Source organism: Rana temporaria, chromosome 9 (genome assembly GCF_905171775.1).
Source record: "Rana temporaria chromosome 9, aRanTem1.1, whole genome shotgun sequence".
NCBI lineage: Eukaryota > Metazoa > Chordata > Amphibia > Anura > Ranidae > Rana > Rana temporaria.
Genome location: NC_053497.1, coordinates 88,347,693 through 88,373,448, shown reverse-complemented (window position 1 = coordinate 88,373,448; position 25,756 = coordinate 88,347,693). Strand labels below are relative to the sequence as shown.

Sequence of the window (25,756 nt, the reverse complement as noted above, 5' to 3'; positions counted from 1 at the left end):
TCTCGTAGCCACCTCAACTCTCTCAAACATGGAGCACTGGGGTTAATTTACTAAAGCTGGTTGGTGCTTAAAGCGGTTGTGTAAACCTCCGCTGGTTTAAACAAACAAAAAAACAAACACCTCTAAGACAATGGTATAATGTGCTAGCATGCATCGCCTCGGTACCAGCACAAAGCTTTAAAGTTCCAGCAAGGTATGCCGGCCCTTCAGAACGCATGTGCTGGTGATGTCACTGACGGCACACAGGGTGAATATCTCATAAACAGTGCTCCTTTAGGATATATTCATTTTACCTAGAGGTAAGCCTTATTATAGGCTTACCTGTAGGTAAAAATCACAAAGCAGGCTTTACTACTGCTGTAATTTAACAAGCTAAATTTTACCCTCTTCAGTTTTAGTAAATCAACCGCACAGTCTCTTGAGTAGAGTCCCTCTATCTCCTAACACAATTACACACGTCTTCAAACAGGAGCACACCTCCCTCCTGGCTGGAGCATTGAGTTATGGCCAAGCCTCGCTTATAATGAGTGTGCACACCTGTACCCTCACACAGGCTGCAGGTCTTTAATAAGACCTGGACACAGGTTTGAAGGCGTCATCCCACCCAATACACTTTAAAAGCATTCAAGCTCCAGGCCTCCACCTGGGATTACAAAACCTGAGAAAATTGAATACCACATTTTCTCTGCTCAGAAACACTACTCTGAAGCCCCATACATGGCATTAGTGTGAACCCTGTGTTGGTTTTCCCTATACTTACAGTGGCAGGACCTAGCACTCTGACAATAGAGAAACAGTATGCATATACTGTATAATATATACGGAATATATATATATATATATATATATATATATATATTACAACTTATCACTAACATTACTATTGGACAAGAAATACTGCAAATAAAAGCATAAGATTTTGATCTGAAGTGGTTTTCAGATGCTTTTGTGCTAAAAATGGCACCTCAAAACTGCCTTCCATTTATTTTAATACATGCTTTCATACTGGAGCGATTGTAGGGCGGTGAAAAAAGTCCTGTAACCAGCATCTTTGGGGCATGTTTGCAGCGCTTTAACCACTTGCACTTACACCCCCTTCCTGCCCGATCATTTTATAGCGCTGCCACACTTTGAATGACAATTTCACGGTCATGCTACTATATCCAAACAAATGTTTTATCATTCTCTTCACACAAATAGAGCTTTCTTTTGGTGGTATTTAATCACTGCTGGGTTTAAAAAAAAAAAGACCAAATAAAGACCAAATAGTTTGAAAAAAAAATGTTTTTTACTTAGTTTCTGTCAGTAAATTTTGTAACTAAGTAATTTTTCACCTTCACTCATGTGCGCTGATGAGGCGGCACTGATAGGCTGAACTAGTGGGCATTGATGAGGTGGCACTTATGGGCACTGATGAGGCAGCACTTATGGGCACTGATTAGGTGGCACTGATGAGGAGACACTAATATGCCGCACTTATGGGCACTGATGGGCAGTAATAGGCGACACTGGTGGGCACTGATAGGCGGCATGGATAGGCGGTACTGATGGGTGGCACTGATGGGCATTGATGGACAGCAGTGATGGGCAGCACTGATAGACTACACTGACTGGCATTGCTAATTAGCACTGATTGGTGGGCACTGATTGCTGCCACTGGTGGGCACTGATTGGTGACACTATATTGCTATATTGTAATCAGTGCCCTGATTACATTCCTAGATGTCCCCCTGTATGGAGATGCCGCTGATCGACTCTCCTCGCCACACACTCTGTCAGTGTGAAGGGAGGAGAGCCGATTACCGGAATCTCCGTGTTTACATGTGACCGGCTGTTATTGGACACAGCTGATCACATGATTAAAGAGTCTCAGACGTGGCTCTTTACAGAGATCGGGGTAACGCGTGTCCTAGCAGCACGGTGCAATCGCTGCGCTGCACGCCGTTCTGGGATACCGTCATATGATGTTGCCCCAGAACGAGAGCCGGCCGTCCTCATTTGATAGTGGGTGGGTGGCAACTAGTTAAAAAGCAATGGGCAGTGCTTCAAAAGCGCCACAAAACATCTCTTTTTTTGTTTTGTTTTTTAAAGTCACAGCTAGCGCCTCAAAAGCGTTGCAAAAACAACTGGTGTTTTATCGACAGTTTTTGTGGCACTTCAGTATGAAAGGGGTGTTGTAATTGGTGATTGGTTAGACAACTGGTTATAGTTACAAATTTTATGATTTTATTGCAGTATTTAATGTCCAGTTTCCTCCCCTATTATCGCTGGCACTTTTTGAGCCCTGATGAAGGGGTGATTTTGAGCCCCCTCACACACAATACAAATGTACAAGACTAACTAGTACTTTGGCCCTGTCATCATTTCTACATTTACCCCTGAGAACACCCCAGATGAGCTAGCTGTTGATTTCGAATTGCAACCTCCACCTCTTTCCAAGGATCTGCTAAAGTGATGTACAACAGTTAAACTAGCATTACCATAGCAGTTTTTGACTTTCTGTGTGCCCCCCAGTAACAGTGAACCTGTTATGTTTCCACTTTCTTTAACAGGGTGACTACAGTGTATGATGTAAGCCCTGCAGTGAAAGTTGTCACCCTGTGGACATATCATTTTCAAGGAATTTAAAATAGGCAACAATTAAATTAAAGCAAAGCTCCAGCTAAACTTTTTAAGCAGTTACAACAACGTAATTTGTATCCTTTGGATAAAAAGGTTTAAACCATATGATTAAGAGCTGACCACTGTTATTTGTTTTGTCTTAACCATGTAACTTTTGCTGGGCACCCTGGTCTGCATGTAAAAGTGGAAAGACATAGAAAGGCATATAAAGTAAATAAAACATTAGTAGAAAAATAAAAAGGACGTTATGCTAAAGGAGGGCATTGCATATATTTGTGGAGATACAGTAAAACCTTGGATTGTGAGCATAACTCGTTCCAGAAACATGCTTGTAATCCAAAGCACTTGTATATCAAAGCAAATTTCTCCATGAGAAATAATGGAAATTCAAATGATTCGCTCCACAACCATTTATTCATAAGTCCTTCAGTTTACAGTCCATATAAAAAAGATTATAGCAATGTAACCAGGTTGTGTAACCATAAAATGTCCAGCCACAAATGGAATCTTCCACAAGGGGATTAGAAGCAAATTCCAGCAGGAGCTACAGAGTATAAAAGAGAAGAGAGGCGCCTCTATGTGTAGCAATATGTAGCTAAATGTTGTACCCTCAATAAATGTAATCATATTGCTACACTAAGGCCCCATACACACAAGAGAATTTATCCGCGGATACGGTCCAGCGGACCGTTTCCACGGATAAATCCTCTCAAAGATTTCCGCAGATTTCTATGCGATGGAGTGTACACACCATCGCATTGAAATCCGCGCGGAAATCCTCTGGCGATGACGTGTCGCGCCGTCGCCGCGATTATGACGCGGCGACGGGCGCGACGCTGTCATATAAGGAATTCCACGCATGCGTCAAATCATTACGACGCGTGCGGGGAATCCCTTTGGACGGATGGATCCGGTGAGTCTGTACAGACGAGCGGATCCATCTGTTGGGATGGATTCCAGCAGATGGATTTGTTGTGCATGTCAGCAAATATCCGATCTGCTGGAATCCATCCCAGAGGAGATTTCTCCGCGGAAACAGATCCGCTGGCGTGTACACACCATAGGATCTATCCGCAGAAACCCATTTGCTGGGATTTATCTGCGGATGGATTCTATCGTGGGTATGGGGCCTTAGAGGCGCCTCTCTTCTCTTTTATACTCCGTTGTGACATGACGCTAGTCTTATATCAAGATATTGCTTGTATATCAAGTCAAAATGTATTTAAAAATGTTGCTTGTCTTGCAAAACGCTCTCAAACCAAGTTACTCTCAAACCAAGGTTTTACTGTATGCTGATTGGGACATCTAAGTGCAACAGGTGTAAAAAGAATTTCTGTCGGCGTAAAAAAGATTCATATACTGATTCAGATTTTACGGGTTTTACCCATATACTGTTACCAAAATACAATATTATTGTACCAACCCTAACATTTCCATTCTCGAACCATGGCAGGAATTGAAATGCCTTTTCTGAAGGGAACAAGTCTTTAGTCCTACAAGTTTATTTCTTTAGTACACATTAAACCTACGTTCTCCCCATTTTTTCATTTATGAATGACATAGATGGGTCAAAGAAAGGAAGGAAATGGTAAGCTCTAAGCTGTAAGACATATGGACTTCTTATTAATAATTAAGAAACACCATGCATAATTAATTTTAATTATGAATCTCACAAGTAAAATGAGGAAGTACAATCTTTATGTGGTTCTGTAAAATAGCACTTTTCTAACCACAAGCAGAAGGATATCTTTCAAAGTGACATTTTATTGGTCTACTTTAGACAAAACGTAAAGTAACACAAAAATATGTCTCGGTATCCAGACACAATAATTTCAGCTATAAACAAGTGTTTCATCACATCACATCACATCACATAATTCATATGACACAGCAAGGACACTTTCAAACTGAGGCGGGGGGGGCGTTTCATGAATCCGGTTTTGATAATATAATCCATTATTTAGATGATTATTTTTTTGTTTTTTGTCCCTCCTGATTCTGTGCTTTGTTTTTATTTACTAAAACAGTTTTTTTGTATATCAGATAATTTTGGTTATTCCTTTAGCTTTTGAGAAAACAGCTTTTCCCACTACTTCATTGGAGTTTTTTGGAATAACTATTGACACCTTTTTCATGGAATACACGCTAACTGCGGTTAAAATAGAGAGACTTAAAGGAACACTAAGGCTTCATTTTCACTGGCGTTTTTACAGCCACTGTTAGCCTTTTTTTACAGCTTAAAAACGCCTGTCCATGTTTATTTTGTAAAAAAAAAAAAAAAAAAATTTTTTGTGAGCTGCAGCTTTAAAAATGCCGCGGTAGCGTTTTTGAGCGTTTTCGCACATTTTTTGAGCGTTTTTTAACGTCTGGCGTTTTTACAGCTCTACTCTGGAGCTTCAGAACTCCCTGGTCCTGCGTTTTTTTTTTACAGCTCAAAAACACCTATGCCATTTGCAGCTCAAAAACGCCTATGTGGGCATGATGCCATAGAATAACATGGACAGGCGTTTTTAAGCTGTAAAAAACGCTCAGAAAAGTGGCTGTAAAAACGTCAGTGGAAATGAAGCCTAAAGGTTCGTTTTTTATTAGATCAATTGATTGCTATAAGCTAGAGCATTTAAATATCACTTACCTAGTTTTTCCTTTTGACCTCCAAAATACAGTAATCCAGGTTTAAAAAAGGCCATTTCCTGTCTCTCCTCTTCTTGCTTTCCACCAGCATCTGAGCCGTTTTGTATGGTGGAAAGCAGAATGTGCTCACCCCCTCCCTATGACTACAGCCCTGAGTGAAGATGCTCTTATCCCTCACAGGCATGGAGGCTAAGCCTAATGGGAACTGTAGTTCCCATTAGACCGTGATGTAGCAAGAATGAATGCGCACCGCAAACCAGGAAGTCAGTGAGAATAACGATTCAGGAGTGCTGGAGGTGAATAAAACAGCTCCATTTCAACAGGTATCAAACTAGTTATAATGCAAAACATTACTTTACTTAATCATGCAAAACATTACTTTTTACTTTATCAGCTACTGTCAGACTTTAATTTAAGAGGACATTAGCAAAACTGTTTTAGTAAATAAAAACAAAAATACTTTTCTGCGACTGCGACATTATAGCAGACACATCGGACACTTTTGACACATTTTTGGGACTATTCACATTTATACAGTGAACAGTGCTATAAACATGCACTGATAACTGTATAAATGTGAGTGGCAGGGAAGGGGTTAACCACTAGGGGGCGGGAAAGGGCTTAAATGTGTAGCCTAGTGAGTGTTCAACTGGAGGGGGGTCGATGGGGGAGGTGACCGATCTGTGTCCCTATGTACAAGGGACACAGCATCGGTTTCCTCTCCCTGACAGGACGTGGATCTCTGTGTTTAGGGGGGATGGGGGGTGACATCCCCCGCCGTCATATGACGTCCTGTCAGAATAACTGAGCTACCTTGCCGCTGTCAATATAGAGGTTAAATGTGATCAGATTGGCCAAATCTATCACAATCATGCATCATGCACACATGGGTTGACTTACTAAAACTGGAGAGTGCAAAATCTGGTGCAACTGTGCAAAGAAACCAATCAGCTGCCAATTTTTTTTTCGTTTTTTTTTTTTCTAATAGTCAAAGCTTAATTGAACAAGCTGAAGTTAGATGCTGATTGGCTATCATGCAGAGCTGCACCTGATTTTTCAATCTCCAGTTTTAGTAAATCAACCCCACAATAACTTGGCTAAGGTCATGTAGTCAGTTATACAGTTTGTATAGGGACCAGGTTTATAAGGTCCTATATTTTTTTATTAGCTCATTAAATCACATACTTTTTGCTGTGATTTGGATTTGTTCAGGGGTTGGAGGGGTTTTCTGTAGGGATTTATAGTAAGCACTTCACTATATTTAAACTGACATTCTGACAATCCTACTATACATGACCATGCTGCTTTAACTCTTTGTATTTCAATATAAAAAGCTAATAAAATCCTTGGAAAAGAAAATACATGGGATTGCAGGCTGCAATATTCCAACGAAAAGGAGTAAACATGGTTTATTGTTTTAAATAGATAACAAAATTATTTTATAAAATCTTTCAAGATATGCATTTAAAGCAATAAACCTGCTTAGTCCTCATGACTCAAGCATAAATTAATCAAAATGATTAAACAACAGTCCCCCTTAAAACAAGGTGACAATCCTCTTAAAGTGCCAGCGACGAAGGGTGGGAGGGAAGCTTGCAGTGTTGCTGCCGACCATTCTGAGGAAAGACTGCTGAGAGAAAACTCCTTTTTTTAAATTCTGGAAGAAACTAGAACTTTCTTAAAAGGGCAATAAAAATAATATAGTACAACTGAGGCAGAAATTGTTGTTGCCTTAATCATTAGAAATCATACTTAATAATAGTAAAGTAAAGCAGAATGGTCGGCAGCAACACTGCAAGCTTCCCTCCCACCCTTCGTCGCTGGCACTTTAAGAGGATTGTCACCTTGTTTTAAGGGGGACTGTTGTTTAATCATTTTGATTAATTTATGCTTGAGTCGTGAGGACTGAGTGGATGTATTGCTTTAAATGCATATCTTGAAAGATTTTATAAAATCATTTTGTTATCTATTTAAAACAATAAACCATGTTTACTTTTCGTTTGGTGTGTTTTTTTTTTTATTGGAATATTGCAGCCTGCAATCCCATGTATTTTCTTTTCCGAGGATTTTATTAGCTTTTTATATTGAAATACAAAGAGGTAAAGCAGCATGGTCATGTATAGTAGGATTGTCAGAATGTCAGTTTAAATATAATGAAGTGCTTACTATAAATCCCTACAGAAAACCCCTCCAAGGGACAGTAGAATGTCTATGAACAAATCCAAATCACAGCAAAAAGTATGTTATTTAATGAGCTAAAAAAAAAGATATGGGACCTTATAAACCTGGTCCCTATACAAACTGTATAACTGACTACATGACCTTAGCCAAGTTACTGTGGGGTTGATTTACTAAAACTGGAGATTGAAAAATCAGGTGCAGCTCTGCATGATAGCCAATCAGCATCTAACTTCAGCTTGTTCAATTAAGCTTTGACTATAAGAAAAAAAAACTGGCAGCTGATTGGTTTCTTTGCACAGTTGCACCAGATTTTGCACTCTCCAGTTTTAGTAAGTCAATCCATGTGTGCATGATGCATGATTGTGATAGATTTGGCCAATCTGATCACATTTAGGCTGGGTTCACACTACTACACTACTTTCATCCTACTTTGCTCTGCTACATTGGTCCTACATTTATCCTACATCGGTCCTACATCCATCCTACTTTCATGAACAGGATACTACTTTGGTCCGACTTCAATGATATTCAATGGGCCTGAAGTAGGATCAATGTAGGACCAAAAGTAGTACAGGGAGCATTTTCAAAGTCGGACCGACTTGTGTAGGACGCTACAAGACGCTCTCATAGGGAAACATTGAACACAGAGCAAAGTAGGATGAAAGTAGTGTAGTAGTGTGAACCCAGCCTTAACCTCTATATTGACAGCAGCAAGGTAGCTCAGTTATTCTGACAGGACGTCATATGACGGCGGTGGATGTCACCCCCCCCATCCCCCCTAAACACAGAGATCCACGTCCTGTCAGGGAGAGGAGACCGATGCTGTGTCCCTTGTACATAGGGACACAGATCGGTCACCTCCCCCATCGACCCCCCTCCAGTTGAACACTCACTAGGCTACACATTTAAGCCCTTCCCCGCCCCCTAGTGGTTAACCCCTTCCCTGCCACTCACACCTATACAGTTATCAGTGCATGTTTATAGCACTGTTCACTGTATAAATGTGAATAGTCCCAAAAATGTGTCAAAAGTGTCCGATGTGTCTGCTATAATGTCGCAGGCCGAATAAAAATCGCAGATCGCTGCTATTCCTAGTAAAAAATAAAAAATAAAACATAACTATGTCCCCTATTTTGTAGGCGCTATAACTTTTGCGCAAACCAGTCACTATATAGTTATTGCGATTTTTTTTTTTTACCAAAAATATGTAGAAGAATACGTATCGGCCTAAACTGAATTTTTTTTTTTTTTTAAATGGGATATTTATTATAGCAAAGAGTAAAAAATATTGTGTCTTTTTTTCAAAATTGACGCTATTTTTTTGTTTATAGCCCAAAAAATAAAAACCGCACAGGCGATCAAATACCACAAAAAAAGCTCTATTTGTGGGAAAAAAAGGACGCCAATTTTGTTTGGGAGCCACGTCGCACGACCGCGCAATTGTCAGTTAAAGCGGCGCAGTGCCGGAAGCTGAAATTTCGCCTAGGCAGGAAAGGGGTATATGTGCACAGTAAGCAAGTGGTTAAAGTGCACCTGTTAAACTATAAACACATTTTTACCAAACAGTGAAAGAGTTTTAAAGTGGTTGTAAACCTCAGACATGAAATCTGAAGAAAGCACAAATTTCTATAGTGTTTACTTGCCTCTCTCAAAAGCATTAAGTGGTTAATTTACTAAAGGCAATTAGACTGTGCACTTTGTGGGCATAGTTGCACTCATTTTCCCCAGAACCTATTGAATGTGGTGAACCTTCACTTGTAAAGAAAAATACCGAATCAGGTGCAAGGAAAACCAAAAAAACATTAAAAAACTGCATTTTTGCTTGCCGGAGTGATTCCGGTGTGAACACTAAAAACAAGCCATCCCTGATCTCTCCAGCTGCTTTCAAAGCTAAGTCATTAAAGTAGCAAGTTACATTCTCAGTTTTTTTTAGCTTAAAATTATATTAAGCCCTGGCTCACACTGGGCTGCGGGAGTGAAGCCGTGCGAGTTCAGCTGAACTCGCACGATTTCACTCCCGCCGGCAGTCCTGATTTCGGCCGCGATTTAAGAGACATCTGTGCAGGTTTCTGCACAGATGTCAATGTAAATCGTGGCCCGAAATCGCAAAAAGTAGTACAGGAACCACTTTTTGAAATCGGTGCAGCGCCGCAGATGCGGCGTCGCACCGATTAGGACGTGTCATAGCCGACAATTGCCGGCAAATGCCGCCGATTTGAGATGCAATTTCACATGTGAAATTGCATCTCAAATCGAAGCAAATCGTACCCAGTGTGAACCTGGGCTGAAGGTTATGTGTTTTTTTTTCTAAAGTAACCACGTGACCCTCTTCATGACCAGGCCATTTTTTGCAATGCGGCAATGTGTTATTAAAGTAACTGACAAATTGCGCAGTCGTGCAATGCTGTACCCAAGTAAAATGTATGTCCTTTTTTTCCCACAAATAGAGCTTTCTTTTGGTGGTATTTGAATACCTCTGTGTTTTTTATTATTTACGCTAAAAATAAAAAATAAAAAGATCGACAAAATAAATAAAAATTAAATGTTTTACTTTCTGCTATAAAACACATCCAATAAAATAAATTAAGACATCAAATTTCTTCATCAATTTAGGCCACTATGTATTCTGGTACATATTTTTGGTAAAAAAAATCCCAAAAAGCGTATATTGATTGGTTTGCGCAAAAGTTAGTGTCTACAAACTATGGGATATGTTTTCATTTTTTATTATTTACTAGTAATGGCAGCGATCAGCCACTCATAGCGGGACTGCGATATTGCGGTGGACAATAAGATACTAACTGACACTTTTTGGGGACCTGTGATACTAATACAGTGATCAGCGCTAAAAATATGCACTGTCACTGTACAAATGACACTGGCTGGGAAGGGGCATGCATGCTCCTTCTTCAGGCTCACAGCCTGAAGAAGGAGCGCACATGCTCCAAACGCGCGCCTGACAGCCCTGTGTCCCACATCCAGTGATGCCACAGCCGACGGGGATACGACTGCCAGCTTGACTCGGAGCCTATAACTATGTTATACTGGCGGTAAGTGGTTAAATTAATATTAACCACTTACGGACCGCTTGCCGTCATATACGTCGCTACTTTGAAGAGGAATACCGTTGTTATGGCAGCATCTAGAGTGGGCGGTCCACTTTCAGATAAAAGTAGTCTCTGCGATAGATTCACCGCAAGATCACTTTTATCGGTGGCAAGAAAGGCCCCCCTCCAGCCGCTCTCCGTTGCCCTCCGCCTCTTACTGGGGCCGTCGATAGCGGCGTAGGAGATTGGATCCTTCTTGGTCTGTGGCATGGAGACGAGTGAGGGGAAGATGGCTCCCACCCATCTCCATACCACTGCAGGGAGGAAGCGATGTCAAAACGTCACTTCCTCCCAATGCTTTTAAGCACACTGGGTTTGTGGTTGTGAAGCCGTGCAAGTTCAGCTGAACTCGCACAACTTCACTCCCACTTGTCAGTCCCAATTTCAGCCGCGATTACAAAGACATCTGTGCAGTTTCTGCACAGATGTCAATGTAAATCGTCGGCTGAAAATGCAAAAAGTAGTACAGAAACTACTTTTTGAAATCCGGGTAGCGCCGCAGATGTGGCATCGCACCGATTAGGACGGTGCCATTGCCAGCAAATGCCGCCAAATTGACATGCAATGTCTCTGTAATTGCGGCCGAAATCAGCACAGATGTCTCTGTAATCGCAGCCGAAATCGGAACTGACCAGCGGGAGTGAAATTGTATGAGTTCAGCTGAACTCGCACGGCTTCACTCCTGCAGCCCAATGTGAACCAGGGCTTAAACTCACAAATGCAATAAAGAACAAAGGACCTGTGGTATAAAAACATAGCTCAACACACACACATATTTGTTTAGGAAAAATAGTGCAGGTAAAATGTTTACATTGAGTTGGAAATGAATGGCCTAATTGCAACAGGTTCCATTATGCGTCTCATAATGCTACTGCTAACCAAAACTTTGTCAGTAGCTTCAAAGCTAGACATGATGCAAATTAAAAAGTTTAATGCAAATAAACAGCATTGTTTATTGTGGAAACACCAGTCATGTTGGACTGAAATGAAATATAGTACAAAGGACAGCAAATACAGACCTAATCCACTTCTGTTATATATTACTGTTTCCTATTTTATTTTTAGCAATACCCTGCGTTAGAACTTAGAAGGAACTTTTTATTCAAATTATCTGATAATACAAATGTCTCATGTTAGAGCAAATATGGGAGGGATATTGTGCCATTGAGCTGAGGAGGGATGTACTACTGAGCAGGGGAAAGGGGGCTACTACTACTGAACTGGGAAAATGCTGAGCAGGGGATTTATTGAGCCAGGAACCTGCAGAGTGGGGGATCTACTAAATTGGGGGTACTAGTGAGCTGGGAAACTGATAAGCCAGAGATCTACTGAGCCAGAACCCTGATGAGCTGAAGATCTGCTGAGTAGGGGTACTAATAAGCCAAGAAATTGATGAGCAGGGGTGCTACTGAGCCATCAAACCAAAAACACCCAGATACCACACCAGCACCAGATCTAGCAACTTCCTCATCATCACTTTCCATTTGACATCCCTCTCTCTTTAAAATAAATAGAAAAAAATACACACAGAAGGCATTTGTCAAGCTTACTTAAAGAGTAACTCCACGTTTGTTGAGAAAAAAAACATTCCCCTCAGGGTGATCTATGTACATTGTTTCTGGGGGTGGTCAGTACAAATTCTGTGTACAGAACAACTCCAGGTAGCCATATTGCATTGCATTCTCAGAAAATTATAGTTGCTGCAGATTGAAAAGGAAAGGTAATTTTTAATAACATTCAATTACAATATGACTTGTTTTAAAATTGTATACACTAGATTCGTTTTTTTTTATTTGCATTTTTTTCCCCATGAAAGTGGAGTTACCCTTTAAAAGAAAAGTATGGGATTTACAATAAAAACCTTATACTCACCAAGGTGGATGCAATATTAGTCCGATGTTACATCTGTCCCATGGCGCCTCTGCACTGAGAACTGAGCAATCAAAGACTGCTAATTGCTCAGTCCTACCCTCTGCCCTGAACAGAGACCTGTAATTGTCAGTCACTGACTCTCTGCTCTGCCCTTCCATCGCTCAGTGGGGCACTAGGCTGGGGATGGGAGGAAATGGCTGTATCAGTCTCCCAGTGGCACAGCTGAGAGGCTGAGCCAGCTGTCTGCTGATTAATGGGTCAGCATGAACTGCACTCCTGTGATCCTGAAGCCTCGTACACACGACCGAGGAACTCGACGGGTGAAACACATCGTTTTCCTCGTCGAGTTCCTTGTTAGGCTGTCGAGGAACTCGACAAGGCAAGTTTCTCCATTCCCATCGAGGAAAAAGAAGACATGCTCTCTTTTTGGCTCGACGGGATCCTCGATAGTTTCCTCGCCGAAAAATGTACACACGACCGGTTTCCTCGGCAAAAAAAAAATTCCAGCAAGTTTTTTCGCTAGTTTTTGCCGAGAAACTCGGCTGTGTGTACGAGGCCTTAGAAGATGTAAAGCCAAAAAAGCTTTGGCCATACTTCTTCTTTAAAGCCTCAAAAAAGCATCACAAACGCATAAAAAGCTGTATATGTTTACAATATGTGTTTATGCAGCTGTGTGTACATATGTGTTTAGTTATGTTGTATGTGCGTTAAAGGAGTTCTAACGCATTTTTGTTTTATTCCGCCATCCATGTCAGAAAACGGTTGAGCACTACTAATTTAAAACCTCCACTCAAACATTTTGTATTTGACATTTACTATAGAGTGCAAAAGTATTAGAAAGACCCTTAGAGTGAGGTCATGTCACCCCAATGATACCCTACAAATTACCGTAAGTAGTGGTCTCTTGCTGATACCTTGTGAATGTGGAGTTGCATTTTGTGATGTGGACAGATACAATATCATTATGACATAAAGTATTCAGTAATTTTACTAACCTGAATCAGCAGGGGATTTGCTGCGGCGTTGTGGTGCTGGACTTTTGGCTGAACTCTTCACACCAGCAGAACTTGATTTTGGTGTCTGTGGTGGGGGGTTTCCCTTCATGACACGACAATCTGCTTGGTCGGGAACAAAGTAATTCGTGTTTTTTAATGTGTAATAAACCTAATACATGTGTCACACGGTCCACAGACTGCTACACTACCTGGACATGTATAGGAGGCAGCCATTTTGTTGTCCCAAACAATTTTTACTGATAGTACATCAGCAATAAAACCCGTAGCTGTCTAGAAGCATGGTGCTACATTATCAGACATGTATGTATTTACTCTGTAAAGACCTGAAGAATTTGGCCACATTATATACAGTAATACGAAAAAATGCAATATTTATTTAATAAAGTGAGGTGATGTATCCACGTGGAATTTTTGTGGAATAAATAAAAATAGAATTAACTTATGTTGCTACAGCCAATGCCAACACCCATAAAATCATGATTTCTACACAAAATGTCCTTTTGGTGTAGTGTAATGGAAGCATTTACAAAATGAAATGTGCTGACTGGAAGTAAGGAAGAGAGGCTGCAGTTTTTTATGCTAGAAAAAATGAAGTTATTCCCTACATCTTAGTAAATGTGCATGTTACTGATGATTCCTGACAGTCAATGGTAAGTTAGCCTAGGGAGTATTTACCATATATCCAGAAATACTGTATATATGGATGTCCTTGATATTGCTCGATATGCAGAGTTATCAAGATATATAGAAAAAGGAAAGAGAACGGGCAGGAACCACGATGGGTCCAGTACAGCTATAATAACAGAAGGATTAAGGAAAAATTGATCATCTACTTTTGTAAACATTCTTGATTTCCCTGGATATAAAAGATAAGAGCTAAGATCTAACTTGTTGTGAAAGAAGTACACAACCATTAAAACATTAATGAATGTGTGCACTTATCAATGCCTGCGCATCCGCCATCATTGATGTCACTTGCTGTTGGGTCTCGTGCATGACTTCCTGGGCTTTGGAACGCACACCGGCTCCATATTAGCTGCTTGCAACAAACCTAAGGCTGTTTATATTGGTGCTAACGGCAGTACCACAAAATGTAAAATGTAGTACACTATTACGTTGTATTATCCTGTTTGGGTCCCTTCTCTATTGAGATTTTTCTGCTTTGGGTTTAGTAATACTTTAAATAGGCTCTGCCTGACCTGAGATGGCTGCTTGAGTCACATGGGGTGGCAGCATCCAATAGGATAGCTTTCCCAGTGACGAAGGAAACCATAGAGGAACCCTGTTCCTCTTGACTTCCTCTCCAACAATAGTGCCACTGCTGATTAGTGTTACCTGCAGTGGAGAAAATAGACTGCACCTGCCTAAATATGGATTACAGATCCAGGCTCTGCCTTTTCAAAAACAAATCAGTAATGGCCTATCCTTTGATACTATGGGCTAGATTCAGGTAGGGGCGCGCATAGTTACGGCGGCGCAGCGTATCGGATTTACGCTACGCCGCCGTAAGTTAGGGAGGCAAGTGCTGTATTCACAAAGCACTTGCCTTCTAAGTTACGGCGGCGTAGCATAAATGGGGCCGGCGTAAGCGCGCGTAATTCAAATGTGGATAAGGGGGCGTGTTTTATGCTAATTCTTGGTGACCCGACGTGATTGACGTTTTTCCCGAATGGCGCATGCGCCGTCCGTGGAATTTCCCAGTGTGCATTGCTCCAAAGTACGCTGCAAGGACGTCATTGGTTTCGACGTGAACGTAAATTACGTCCAGCCCTATTCGCGAACGACTTACGCAAACGACGTAAAAAAAATCAAATTTCGACGCGGGAACGACGGCCATACTTAACATTGCGTGCGTCTCCTAATAGCAGGAGTAACCTTACGCCGAAAAAGCCTTATGCAAACGATGTAAAAAAAATCCGCCGGGCGCACGTATGTTTGTGAATCGGCGTATCTAGGTCATTTGCATATTATACGCTGAAATATACGGAAGCGCCCCTAGCGGCCAGCATAAAATTGCACTCAATTATACGCCGGCGTATTCAAGTTACGTCGGCGGAGGAAGCCTATTTTTTAAACGTATCTGCCTTTGAGAATCGGCGTAAAGATACGACGGCGCAGATTTGAAATAACGGCGGCGTATCTGGATGCTGAATCTAGCCCAATGTTTTACAGGTTCTTTCTACCTAAAAACTGATATTTTCTTTGTATCTACAATAGAAATATCTGATGTGAATATATATTTACAAATGGCTGCCTTCACAGTACAATAATGAGATGTTGTCTTTAATTATAAATGGAAAGAGTTTAAATAAATACAAAAGCAGGGTGAAAAGTGCACAGAGATTTGGTGAACCAATGCTAAACAGCCTGGCATAAATATGTGTTTTTCATTATGAATCAAATAAAAATAATTGCATTTCATTGTATTTCCCCCCTGGCATTTAATGTGCCAGACAGCAAAATCTCTTTTGCCCCTGGAGTTCCAGCCGTAGAGTTTGTTGTGAGGTCAGGCAGAATGTATTTTTACTTGCACAATGCCAGGTTTTCGCACCAAACTCCGGGAAAGATAGTATAAAAGATACAAAAGAAAATAAGACAAGTCAGCATGGCAGCTTGTTCCCCAAAGCTGTTAATGCTTTGCTGCACATTTGTAGACCGAAGCAAAGCAAAGTAGCATGGGTCTTGTAAGATAGCTTACAGGAGCAAAAACCAGGAAATTATAGTTGCATGGAAACAATCTGCTGACTAGAGAAACTTGTTTACCACAGCCACTGTCTGTCCAGTTACATTTCAAAAAAGAAGGAAAATTACTTGACAAGGCCATTTGTTCACACAGGCCAGTCTGAAAAATTATTGTTCTGAGTTTTCTGGTATTTTATAAACTAATGTTATGCCTGTCAGCATTTTACTATTGAAACACACAATTCAAATAATTTCTAATTCATATAATTGTTGTATTTTTACTTATTAAGCATACACAAAACAAGTATTCCTAGTAATAATTTGTATAAAAACAATGACAGGGCCTTAAATCAATCAAAAGTCTAATAATGCTGGTTCGTCCATTGGTACCTCTGCAACTGTGGACACTATGTGGACACATTGTGGACAAAATGTTAAAAACCACAGTACACAGCTTGGGACAAGTCCTTTCTAAAAAAATAATAATTTTCCCCTCTGGCGTAACAGGGAAACACTGGGTTACCCAGTGACATGTATGGGTGACCCCGCCTCCCTCTGATGCAACTGGAAACCTGCGTTGTGTCAGTGGGGGGCAGGGCCACCTGTACATGTTACTGGGTAACCCCGGCGTTTCCCCATTGCATTAGAGGGGTAGCTATGTACTGTGGTTTTTAACATTTTTGACACGTTTTTTTGTGAAATGGTAGGGGTACAATGTACCCCGTTACCAATTCACATAGGGGAGCCGGGATCTGGGGTTCCCCTTTGTAAAAGAGGGCTTCCATATTCTGATAAGCCCCCCGCCCACAGACCCCCACAACTACTGGGCAAGGGTTGTGGGTTTGAGGCCCTTGTCCCCATCAACATAGGGACATCCTCCCCATGTCGAGGGCATGTGGCCTGGTACGGTTCAGGAGGGGGGCATTCTCTCATCCCCCCCTCTTTTCCAGGGGCCTGCCAGGTTGTGTGCTCGGATAAGGGTCTGGTATGGATTTTGAGGGGGACCCCGACGCCATTTTTTTTATTTGGCACAGGGTTCCCCTTAATATCCATACCAGACCTGAATGGCCTGGTATGGAATTTGGGGGGACCCCCACACATTTTTTTTTAATTTTGGTTCGGGGGTACCCATGCCGTTTTTTTCAATTACTTTTATCTGTATTGCCGGAACCCGAAAATTCATTATAGCCACGAGTAGTTTTAAATTACTTTTTTTCCCCTTTAGAAATGTCATTTTGTGCAGGGACTGTTCCAAACACGGGAAATATGCGCTACTTTAAAGACATACTATAGACTTTTACTGTTTCACTTTAAGCATTATTAAAATCACTGCTCCCGAAAAAACTGAAGTTTTTAAAACTTTTTTTTGCATTGATACATGTCCCCTGGGGCAGGACCCAGGTCCCCAGACACTTTTTATGACAATACCATGCATATAAGCCTTTAAAATTATCACTTTTGATTTTTCATGTTAGTGTCCCATAGACTTTAACGGGGTTCCGCGGCTTTCGAATTTTCCCCGAACTTGCTATATTGTTCAGTGTTTGCCAGAGCACCCGAACAACCAAAGTTCGGCCCAAACTGATGCTCGGGCCGAACCGTTCGCCCATCCCTATTAGCATGCAATAGAATATATGAATTTTTTAATGGTTATGTGCATTTTTATAATGTTTTTGCACCTGTATTAAAGTTCACGTATTGAGCTTTTATATGCAGTTTCTTTCATTATACCAGAGGTGTTTTTTGCTACTTGCAGGCCTTTAACCACCCTGGCAGTATGATTATGTCAGAATTTTGCGTCTCAAAGCGGTACATTGTTTTGCATAGAAATTTGCCATTTTATATTTTAGGCCTGTAATTCTTAGAAATAACACACTTAAATCTGTTCAAACAAGAGTCTAGTAGACAGTGCATGTATGATAAAGTTTGAAACACTAAATCATAAATTATAATATAATAAATAATTATAAATAATTATAAAAACATAATAATATAATAATAAAAAAATACATTTCCTCGCTATCGCTCAATTCTGCAAGTGTTCTAATTTACTATCGCTCTTTTCTAGCTGGTCTTAAACCGCTTTTGACGTAAAGGACACTTTTTGGTTGCCATGGACAATCTCAAGTTTCCAGGCAGAAAGGACAGTATACTGTATACTGTATAATATAAAAGTGCATGCAGGGCACTGGTCAAAGCATTAAGGTCAAAAGGGAGGTGAAATTATTTCATACAGTAATGTAATTTGTAAGATTACAATGTACTGTACAGTACTTATGTGTTATGAATTTTGTACGTTTTGAATTTGCTGCCAAGCTCCATCCCCATGTGTCGCAACGCTCACTGGGAACAAAGCCCGGCACACAGAGGCATTGGGTGGAGGACACAGCCAGCAGACGCAGCGGGGGGATATTGCAGGATCCTGGGGACAAGGTAAGTAACCTGCACCAGGATTCTGAAATGTCATTCTGAGTGTGGCTCGGGGCTACCGCCAATGGTACTGAAATTTAACCCAGAACCACACCCGGGAATACTGCCAGGGAACTTAAGACCCACTCACACTTTTGGGGTGCATCAATCAATGTCTGTTAGTGCATGTTGCATCAAACATTAACATGTATTGTATTAAGGCAGTGGTCTCCAAACTGCGGCCCGAGGGCCGGATGTGGCCCTTTGCATGCCTTTATCCGGCCCTTGAAGCACTTTCCCTCCCAATGTTACGAGACACTATTCTGCCATATGACAACGACAATGGAGCACTATTTCTCCCACTGACACCACTAATAGGGCACTATTCCTCCCTATGATACCAGCAATGGGGCACTATTCCTCCCCCTAATAGCAGATGTTTACTCCCACTGATGCCAGAAAAATTTTCACTCCTGTTGGCCAAAGTCCGGCCCTCCAAGAGTCTGAAGGACAATAAACCGGCCATTTGTTTATAATGTTTGGAGACCCCTGTATTAAGGCATTGTGAATGGGCTGCCAATGTACCACAATTCAGCAAAAAATGGACATGATCACTGCAGTGGTGCGAAGCAGTGCAGCTGTGATTATGCCACTGTATTAGTTCAAATATGTAGCATTGAAAAGCACCGCAGTATATGACTTACTGTGTGTTATAATAATACATGATGAAGGGGGTTTTAAAATGCATTACCACAACACATGAATATGAATGGGCCTTAACAAGCACATTATACAAAAATGTAAAGTGTGTACAGTGCCAATTACTGTAACAGCACAGATCTCATTGTGTTTTTTTTAATGCAATTTTAAATGCATTTAACAGAACCAAAATGTGGGGCCTTGGAAACTGATAAATACAATTCACAGATCATTTGGTATTGATTCAACAGAATACAGAGAAGACAAAAGCATACTATTTGCATGGCTTACCATTCTCATCCAGAGAAAAGTCATCTTGAGCATATCGGAATTTCTCTGGGCCGCATGCAATAAATACATCATCCTCCCCAAAGAAATCATGGAGGCAAGTCACCTACAAAAAATAAAAACAGGTCAGCAAATAGGGTTTTAAATATCCCTGCTTAACCTTTGACACAGACTTGTAAAAATGTAGATGTCTATGTAAAGATTAATACAGAAAACATTAAATACTGTAAAGAAAAATGTATATGCAGGACTGGTAATCTGAAATATAAATTACAGTCAGAAACAGTATGATAACGACCTTGGGAAGACAATTCCTATGATTTATTTATTTTAAATAGTTATATAATTCCAACAGTACATATTATATTGACTTTTACACAATAAAAACAAATCTGAAAAAATAATTAGACTTTATTGGCACCCCAAAGAGTTACACAACAATAGGTTAAAAGTCTAAAAAATGTATTCAAAAATAATGTACATAATAAAAACCACATAGACAACTAAAATCTAAACAGTAAATGTTACGCTTCCAATATACAGAGGGGAAAGTCTCCTTAGTATGGCACTTATGAAACAGAAGATGTACAGAGACCTGCATTAAAGGTACTATATGTGAGGGCTATGGGAAAAACCCAAAATCCATCAACATGTTTGTGGAAAGCTGTGGAATGAGGACACAGCGGCAGCCCTCAATCTCCATCTCTGCAGCCTCAGCTGCACACAATTAATGGACAGCAATAGCTCTGTACAGTCCTTTCTGTTCATTCACAAATAGTTTACTATGCTTCAGTTATAAATGGAAACAGGAGTGACTGGTACCGATCACTTACTGTGTCCATTCAGAAAAGGAAGGGGTCTGTAAATAACATACTGTATTTACCAGCCCCTTCCCACTCTCCATCCTGACACATCCTTTTGCAGCAGTCAGTGGTAGAGGCATGTAACATAACATGAGGGGCTGTAAGGTTGGCATATAGAGGAACCAATGCCCTTGATTTTCCTCTTGCAGCCGGTGAATACCTGTGGGAGAGAGAGGAGGAGAAGCAGGCTTTCAGTGGCTGCAGGAGGAAAATGGAGGGCATTAATTCCTCTATATGCCGTCCCTGCTGCCCCTGCAATCCAGGTGTACAAGTGAGCTTCATGGGCCCGCAGGAGCATGGGGCTGGGTTACATTTGTGACCCCTGTGGTCACGTCCCTGGTATATAGAGCTACTTTTAAATGCATGTAAAGAAAAGAAAATAGCTATGTCATTCGACCTATTAACAGATATGTTTGCATTCTGCGGAAGCCCAATGTTATCAATAAACTTTAAAAATACAACATACCATAATAATAAAGCCTTAAATATTGGTGATAATACACGGGTTTGCTATACGTTGTAGAGCATTCATTATTTAAGGGGTTTTAAAGGTACAACCTTTTTTTCCTAAATAGCTTCCTTTACCTTAGTGCAGTCCTCCTTCAATTACCTCATCCTTCCATTTTGCTTTTAAATGTCCTTATTTCTTCTGAGAAATCCTCACTTCTTGTTCTTCTGTCTGTAACTCCACACAGTAATGCGAAGCTTTCTCCCTGGTGTGGAGTGTCGTGCTCGCCCCTCTCCCTACTACAGGAGAGTCAGGATGCTCTCTACATTGCAGATAGAGAAAGGAGCTGTGTGTTAGTGGGTGTCCTGACTCTCCTGTAGTCCAAGGGAGGGGGCGAGCAAAACACTCCACACCAGGGAGAAAGCCTTGCATTACTGTGTGTAGTTACAGACAGAAGAACAGGAAGTGAGGATTTTTCAGAAGAAATAAGGACATTTAAAAGCAAAATGGAAGGATGAGGTAAGTGAAGGAGGACTGCACTAAGATAAAGGAAGCTATTTAGGAAAAAAAAATTGTACCTTTACAACCCCTTTAAGGTGTTATACTGTATTATTGTACATGTTGATTACCTCCCTCTTATGCCCTGTACACACGATTGGTTCATCCGATGAAAACGGACCGATGGATTTTTTCATCAGATATCCGATGAAGCTGACTTTCATCAATCTTGCCTACACACCATCAGTTAAAAAAACGATCGTGTCAGAACGCGGTGACGTAAAACACAACGACGTGCAGAGAAAAATAAAGTTCAATGCTTCCGAACATGCGTCGACTTGATTCTGAGCATGCGTGGATTTTTGACCGATGAATTTCCCCACTGACAATCTTTTTTTTTATTTTTTTTTAACCATCAGAACATTTTAAAAAAGGTTCTACGTTTTTTCACCGATGGGAAAAAAAAACGATGGGGCCCACACACGATCGGTTTGTCTGATGAAAACGGTTAGTGTAACATGATCCTATGAAAAGTCATATTCAGACAATATCTAAAAATGTTTTTGGGTAATAAGAGTTTATTTCTTGCCCAGGGAGTCCCCCAATTCACCCCTAGCAAACCCCCTTTCGGGCAAAGAGGAGTTAATGATTTTAAATGTTTCCCTGAGCTGCCAGCTAGCAATGTCTTCTGGTGCTGGGAAGTGAGCTGATAACAGATTATTGCTAGTGGAAGCAAGCTACTAATTTGATTCAAATTTCTTCAGCTCATTATACTGTGTATTTATAGCAGCATTTCCAAAAGCCTGCCGGCAAAGAAGATCTGAAATTGCACATTTTGTCTGAGTTAGGAAAACAAAGAGAGGCTGGATCTGGGACCTTTCATCACAGCAGGGCTGTCACCAACAATGCCTGTTCAGTCATTAACTGAAGTGCCACGCCTCCACTATTGTACACCCCCCCCCTTTTCTTTAATCACCGTCTCCCTAAGGTCATCATTTTGAGGAGGATTACTAGATGCCATAGTAGGGATCTATATGACATGGATCATGGAGTAAATATGGATAAGCTACAATTTATCACAAGTAAACATGTCTCACTTTCACAAACAAATGGTCTTTGACAATTTACAGCACTGAGAAAAAAATAATCAATGAGAATAGGGTATTCAAATTGGTACACCCAGCGGGCTGAACAAAAAAAACTGAGGAGCTGCCAGTAGTGTATTTAGGTTTTGTGCTGCCCTAGGCCTGACTAAACTCGTGCACCCCCTAATTTAAATATGAGCCACCCCTTCCTGTCAAGGCCACACCCCCTTTCTGTTTAAGACCTGCCCTGAAATTTTAGAGTGGGGTCACTAGTTCTTAGGGCCCAGAGGGGCAATGGATTCCCTTAATTGGAATAGATTTCCTCTCACTTCCTGTTTGGCTATGGGGCAGGAAGTGAAGGGAAATCTCTGCAATGGGACAGGGATGGTAAAAAAGTAAACTGACAGGCGCTATAACCCTCCCTTACTCTATCCAAAATGAAAAAAAAAAAGTGTTGCCTATAGTTCTACTTTAAGCACAAATTTCTGATAATTTTATGGAGAGGACTCAGGCCCCGTGCACACGTCCGAGAAACTTGACGGGCAAAACACATCGTCGAGTTCCTTGTGAAGCCGCCGAGGATCTCGGCGAGCCAAGTTTCCTCGTTGACTAACGAGGAAATAGAGAACATGTTCTCTATTTGGCCCGACTCGTCGGTTTCCTCGTCCGAAAGTGTACAAACGACCGGGTTTCTCGGCAGAATACGGCTCCGATCGAGTTTCTGGCTGAATTCTGCAGAGAAACTCAGTCGTGTGTACGGGGCCTAAGAAGATCTAACCATGCCAAGGGTACAGCAGAAAACATATAGCACAATGAGGAAGGTTTGTGGTCCAGGATGATAGGACAGTCAAAATTAGAAGCAGCTTACAGTGTAGTGCAAGCCGGCAGGGACACTTTCCGCGCTGCCCCCCAGCAAAGTGCTACCCTAGGCCTGGGCCTTGTTGGGCTAGGCCAGGATACATCGTTGGGAGCTGCAGTACTAACTATCCAATGTTAGTGATCTCCCTGCTGAGCTATTCTGTTCTAACAGGGGAATCTCCCCCAGCCAGAACACACCAGTCAGCGTTCAAAGCAATTGGCTGAGAGCGCTGATTGAATGCCGATCGGCAGATGTCAGACAGAATGCTAAACACACGGGTCAAATGCCGGACAGTTTTTGTTATACCGGCCGACACCAGACGAAATTCGGTCCGTGTGTACCAGGCTTAAGAGTGCTAAACCTGTAAACTTCCAACCTGCAATTTTCAGGAATATATTTTCAATAGCCTGCTCCTGACTATCAAAAGTGCTCTTCATGATAATTATATTGCAATTATATTCCTTCCTTTCCTGTACATTTGTCGCAAGAACAAGTGACAGAAAATCTCCCCAATTAGTTCATATACAAAAGACCTCTCTGAAATTGTAAGCCTTCCCCATTCTAACAAAAACAGCAACATAGTTACTTATAAGACCCCTTTCACACTGAGCCGCGGGCAGCGTTAGCGGTAAAGAGCCGCTAGTTTTAGCGTCTCTTTACCGATGTTTTAGCGGCGCTATTTAGTCACTAGTGGCCAAAGAAAGGGTTAAATGCACCTGTGTAGGGCTGCTGCTGAAGCAATTTGCAGGTACTTCGGCAGCCGTCCCCATTCATTTCAATGGGCAGAAGCGGTGGAGGAGCGGTGTATTCACTGCTTTTCCACTGCCCCAAAGGTGCTGATTGCAGGACTTTTTTTAACGTCCTGCCAGCGCAGCGCCCTAGTGTGAATGCAGGGGAGGCATTTTTTAGGCGCTTTACAGGTGCTATTTTTAGCCCTTTAGCGCCTGAAAAATGACTCAATGTGAAAGGGGTCTAAAGGGTTATTGTTTGTATGTAGTGGCTGATTTGACCCAGTTATTAGGATTTTTTTGCACTGTGGAGGCTCTTTATGTGTGTAAAGTAAACTCTTCTAAAAGAGAAATCTGAAATTTGTAACCACCTTTTTAAAATGTTAGTTGACCCTTTGGATTCATTAATTTCTGACTGACTGACTTGGAACAAGTATACAGATTTGCCATGTCAGAGAAAAGTCAGGGATCCTTCTCTGCATACTCAGCCATGATTAAGCACTAATCGGAGTGTGAAACGCGTAGGCTGTTTTCCCTGTGTTCTGCTTGTTTTGTAGTGCATTTTTTATCCATTTTTTACAAGAAAGTCAACCTTATGTTTTTTTTTGGAGTGCGGCTGTCCATCCCATCCGTCTTTCCTTATATCAATTGCTTTGTGCATTGCCAGTACCCTTGATTTCCTGAACCGGTGCAGATTTTCCCAACACACCCACCTGGAGCGGTTACTCCCTTCCCTTCGTCTGCATACTTGTTCCAGGTCAGTGACTTAATGACTTTAGTCATTATGGCCTGATTCACACCTATGCAGGTTGCAGTTCGCATATTCCGGGTGCATTTAGCGTTTTTCAATATACATTTTTAATCCACTGAAGTCTATGGGACAAAAAACAGAAAAATGTCCCTGGCCCTTTCCATAAAATTCATAGATGTGAACGTGACCCATAGGAAACCATGTTAAAGGGACTGTAGTGTGTTTCTGCAAAACTGAAAACGCACTAAAAAAAATGCATACGTGTGAACTAGGCCTTAGGGCATAGAGACCCTCCACTGGTTTCAATGCACTGGGGGGCTTTTTAATGCCCCTGCCTCAAATCAGTCTCTACAAGCAGATGAATAAAATGCAGAGGCTTCTGATTCTCTTCATGCTCATAAGGGCTGATTTGAGGGTCACAGGAGGCAACATAGACATGACTGTCTGTGAGCAGCTCCTCCACTCCATGCTGTAGGTTCACCACTGATCATTTTCTCCTACGCCAACTGACTCAAGACCTATATACATTTTCTAGTTTTGTAAATGTTATGAAATAACCTCTATGATTTTTGAAATTTTATGTTGTACAAAAACAATTGCCCTAAATATTTCTTTATTTCTTAGCTTATGAACTACAGTAAAACTTTGGATTGCGAGCATAATTCGTTCCAGAAACATGCTTGTAATCCATAGCATTTGTATATCAAAGAGAATTTCCCCATAAGAAATAATGGAACCTCAAATGAACCATTTATTCCTGGGTCCTTCAGTTTATAGTCCATATAAAAAGATTAAAGCATTGTGATAGGTTGTGTAACCATAAAATGTCCATCCATGAATGAGAGCCTCCACAAGGGGATTAGAAGCAAAATCCAGCAGGAGCTACAGAGTATAAAAGAGAAGAGAAGCGCCTCTAATGCCGCGTACACACGACCGTTTTTCGGGTTGTAAAAAAAATACATTTTTTTTAATGTCATTAAAAACGATCGTGTGTGGGCTCCAGAGCATTTTTCACGA

At 41.2% G+C, this 25,756-nt stretch overlaps 1 protein-coding gene across 2 annotated transcripts in view; it reads right to left on the bottom strand.

The window, feature by feature from the left end:
• Positions 1-25,756, bottom strand: part of DCX (doublecortin) — a 151,608-nt gene that overhangs the window by 33,670 nt on the left and 92,182 nt on the right. The window contains exons 4-5 of one of the 2 annotated variants that reach the window (XM_040323872.1): positions 19,511-19,613; positions 13,409-13,531 (exon numbers count right to left, since the gene is read on the bottom strand). In XM_040323872.1, coding sequence (XP_040179806.1) covers positions 13,409-13,531; positions 19,511-19,613 — 226 coding nt within the window. The remainder of the gene's footprint in view (positions 1-13,408; positions 13,532-19,510; positions 19,614-25,756) is intronic. The other variant, XM_040323873.1, reaches the window with a different exon arrangement.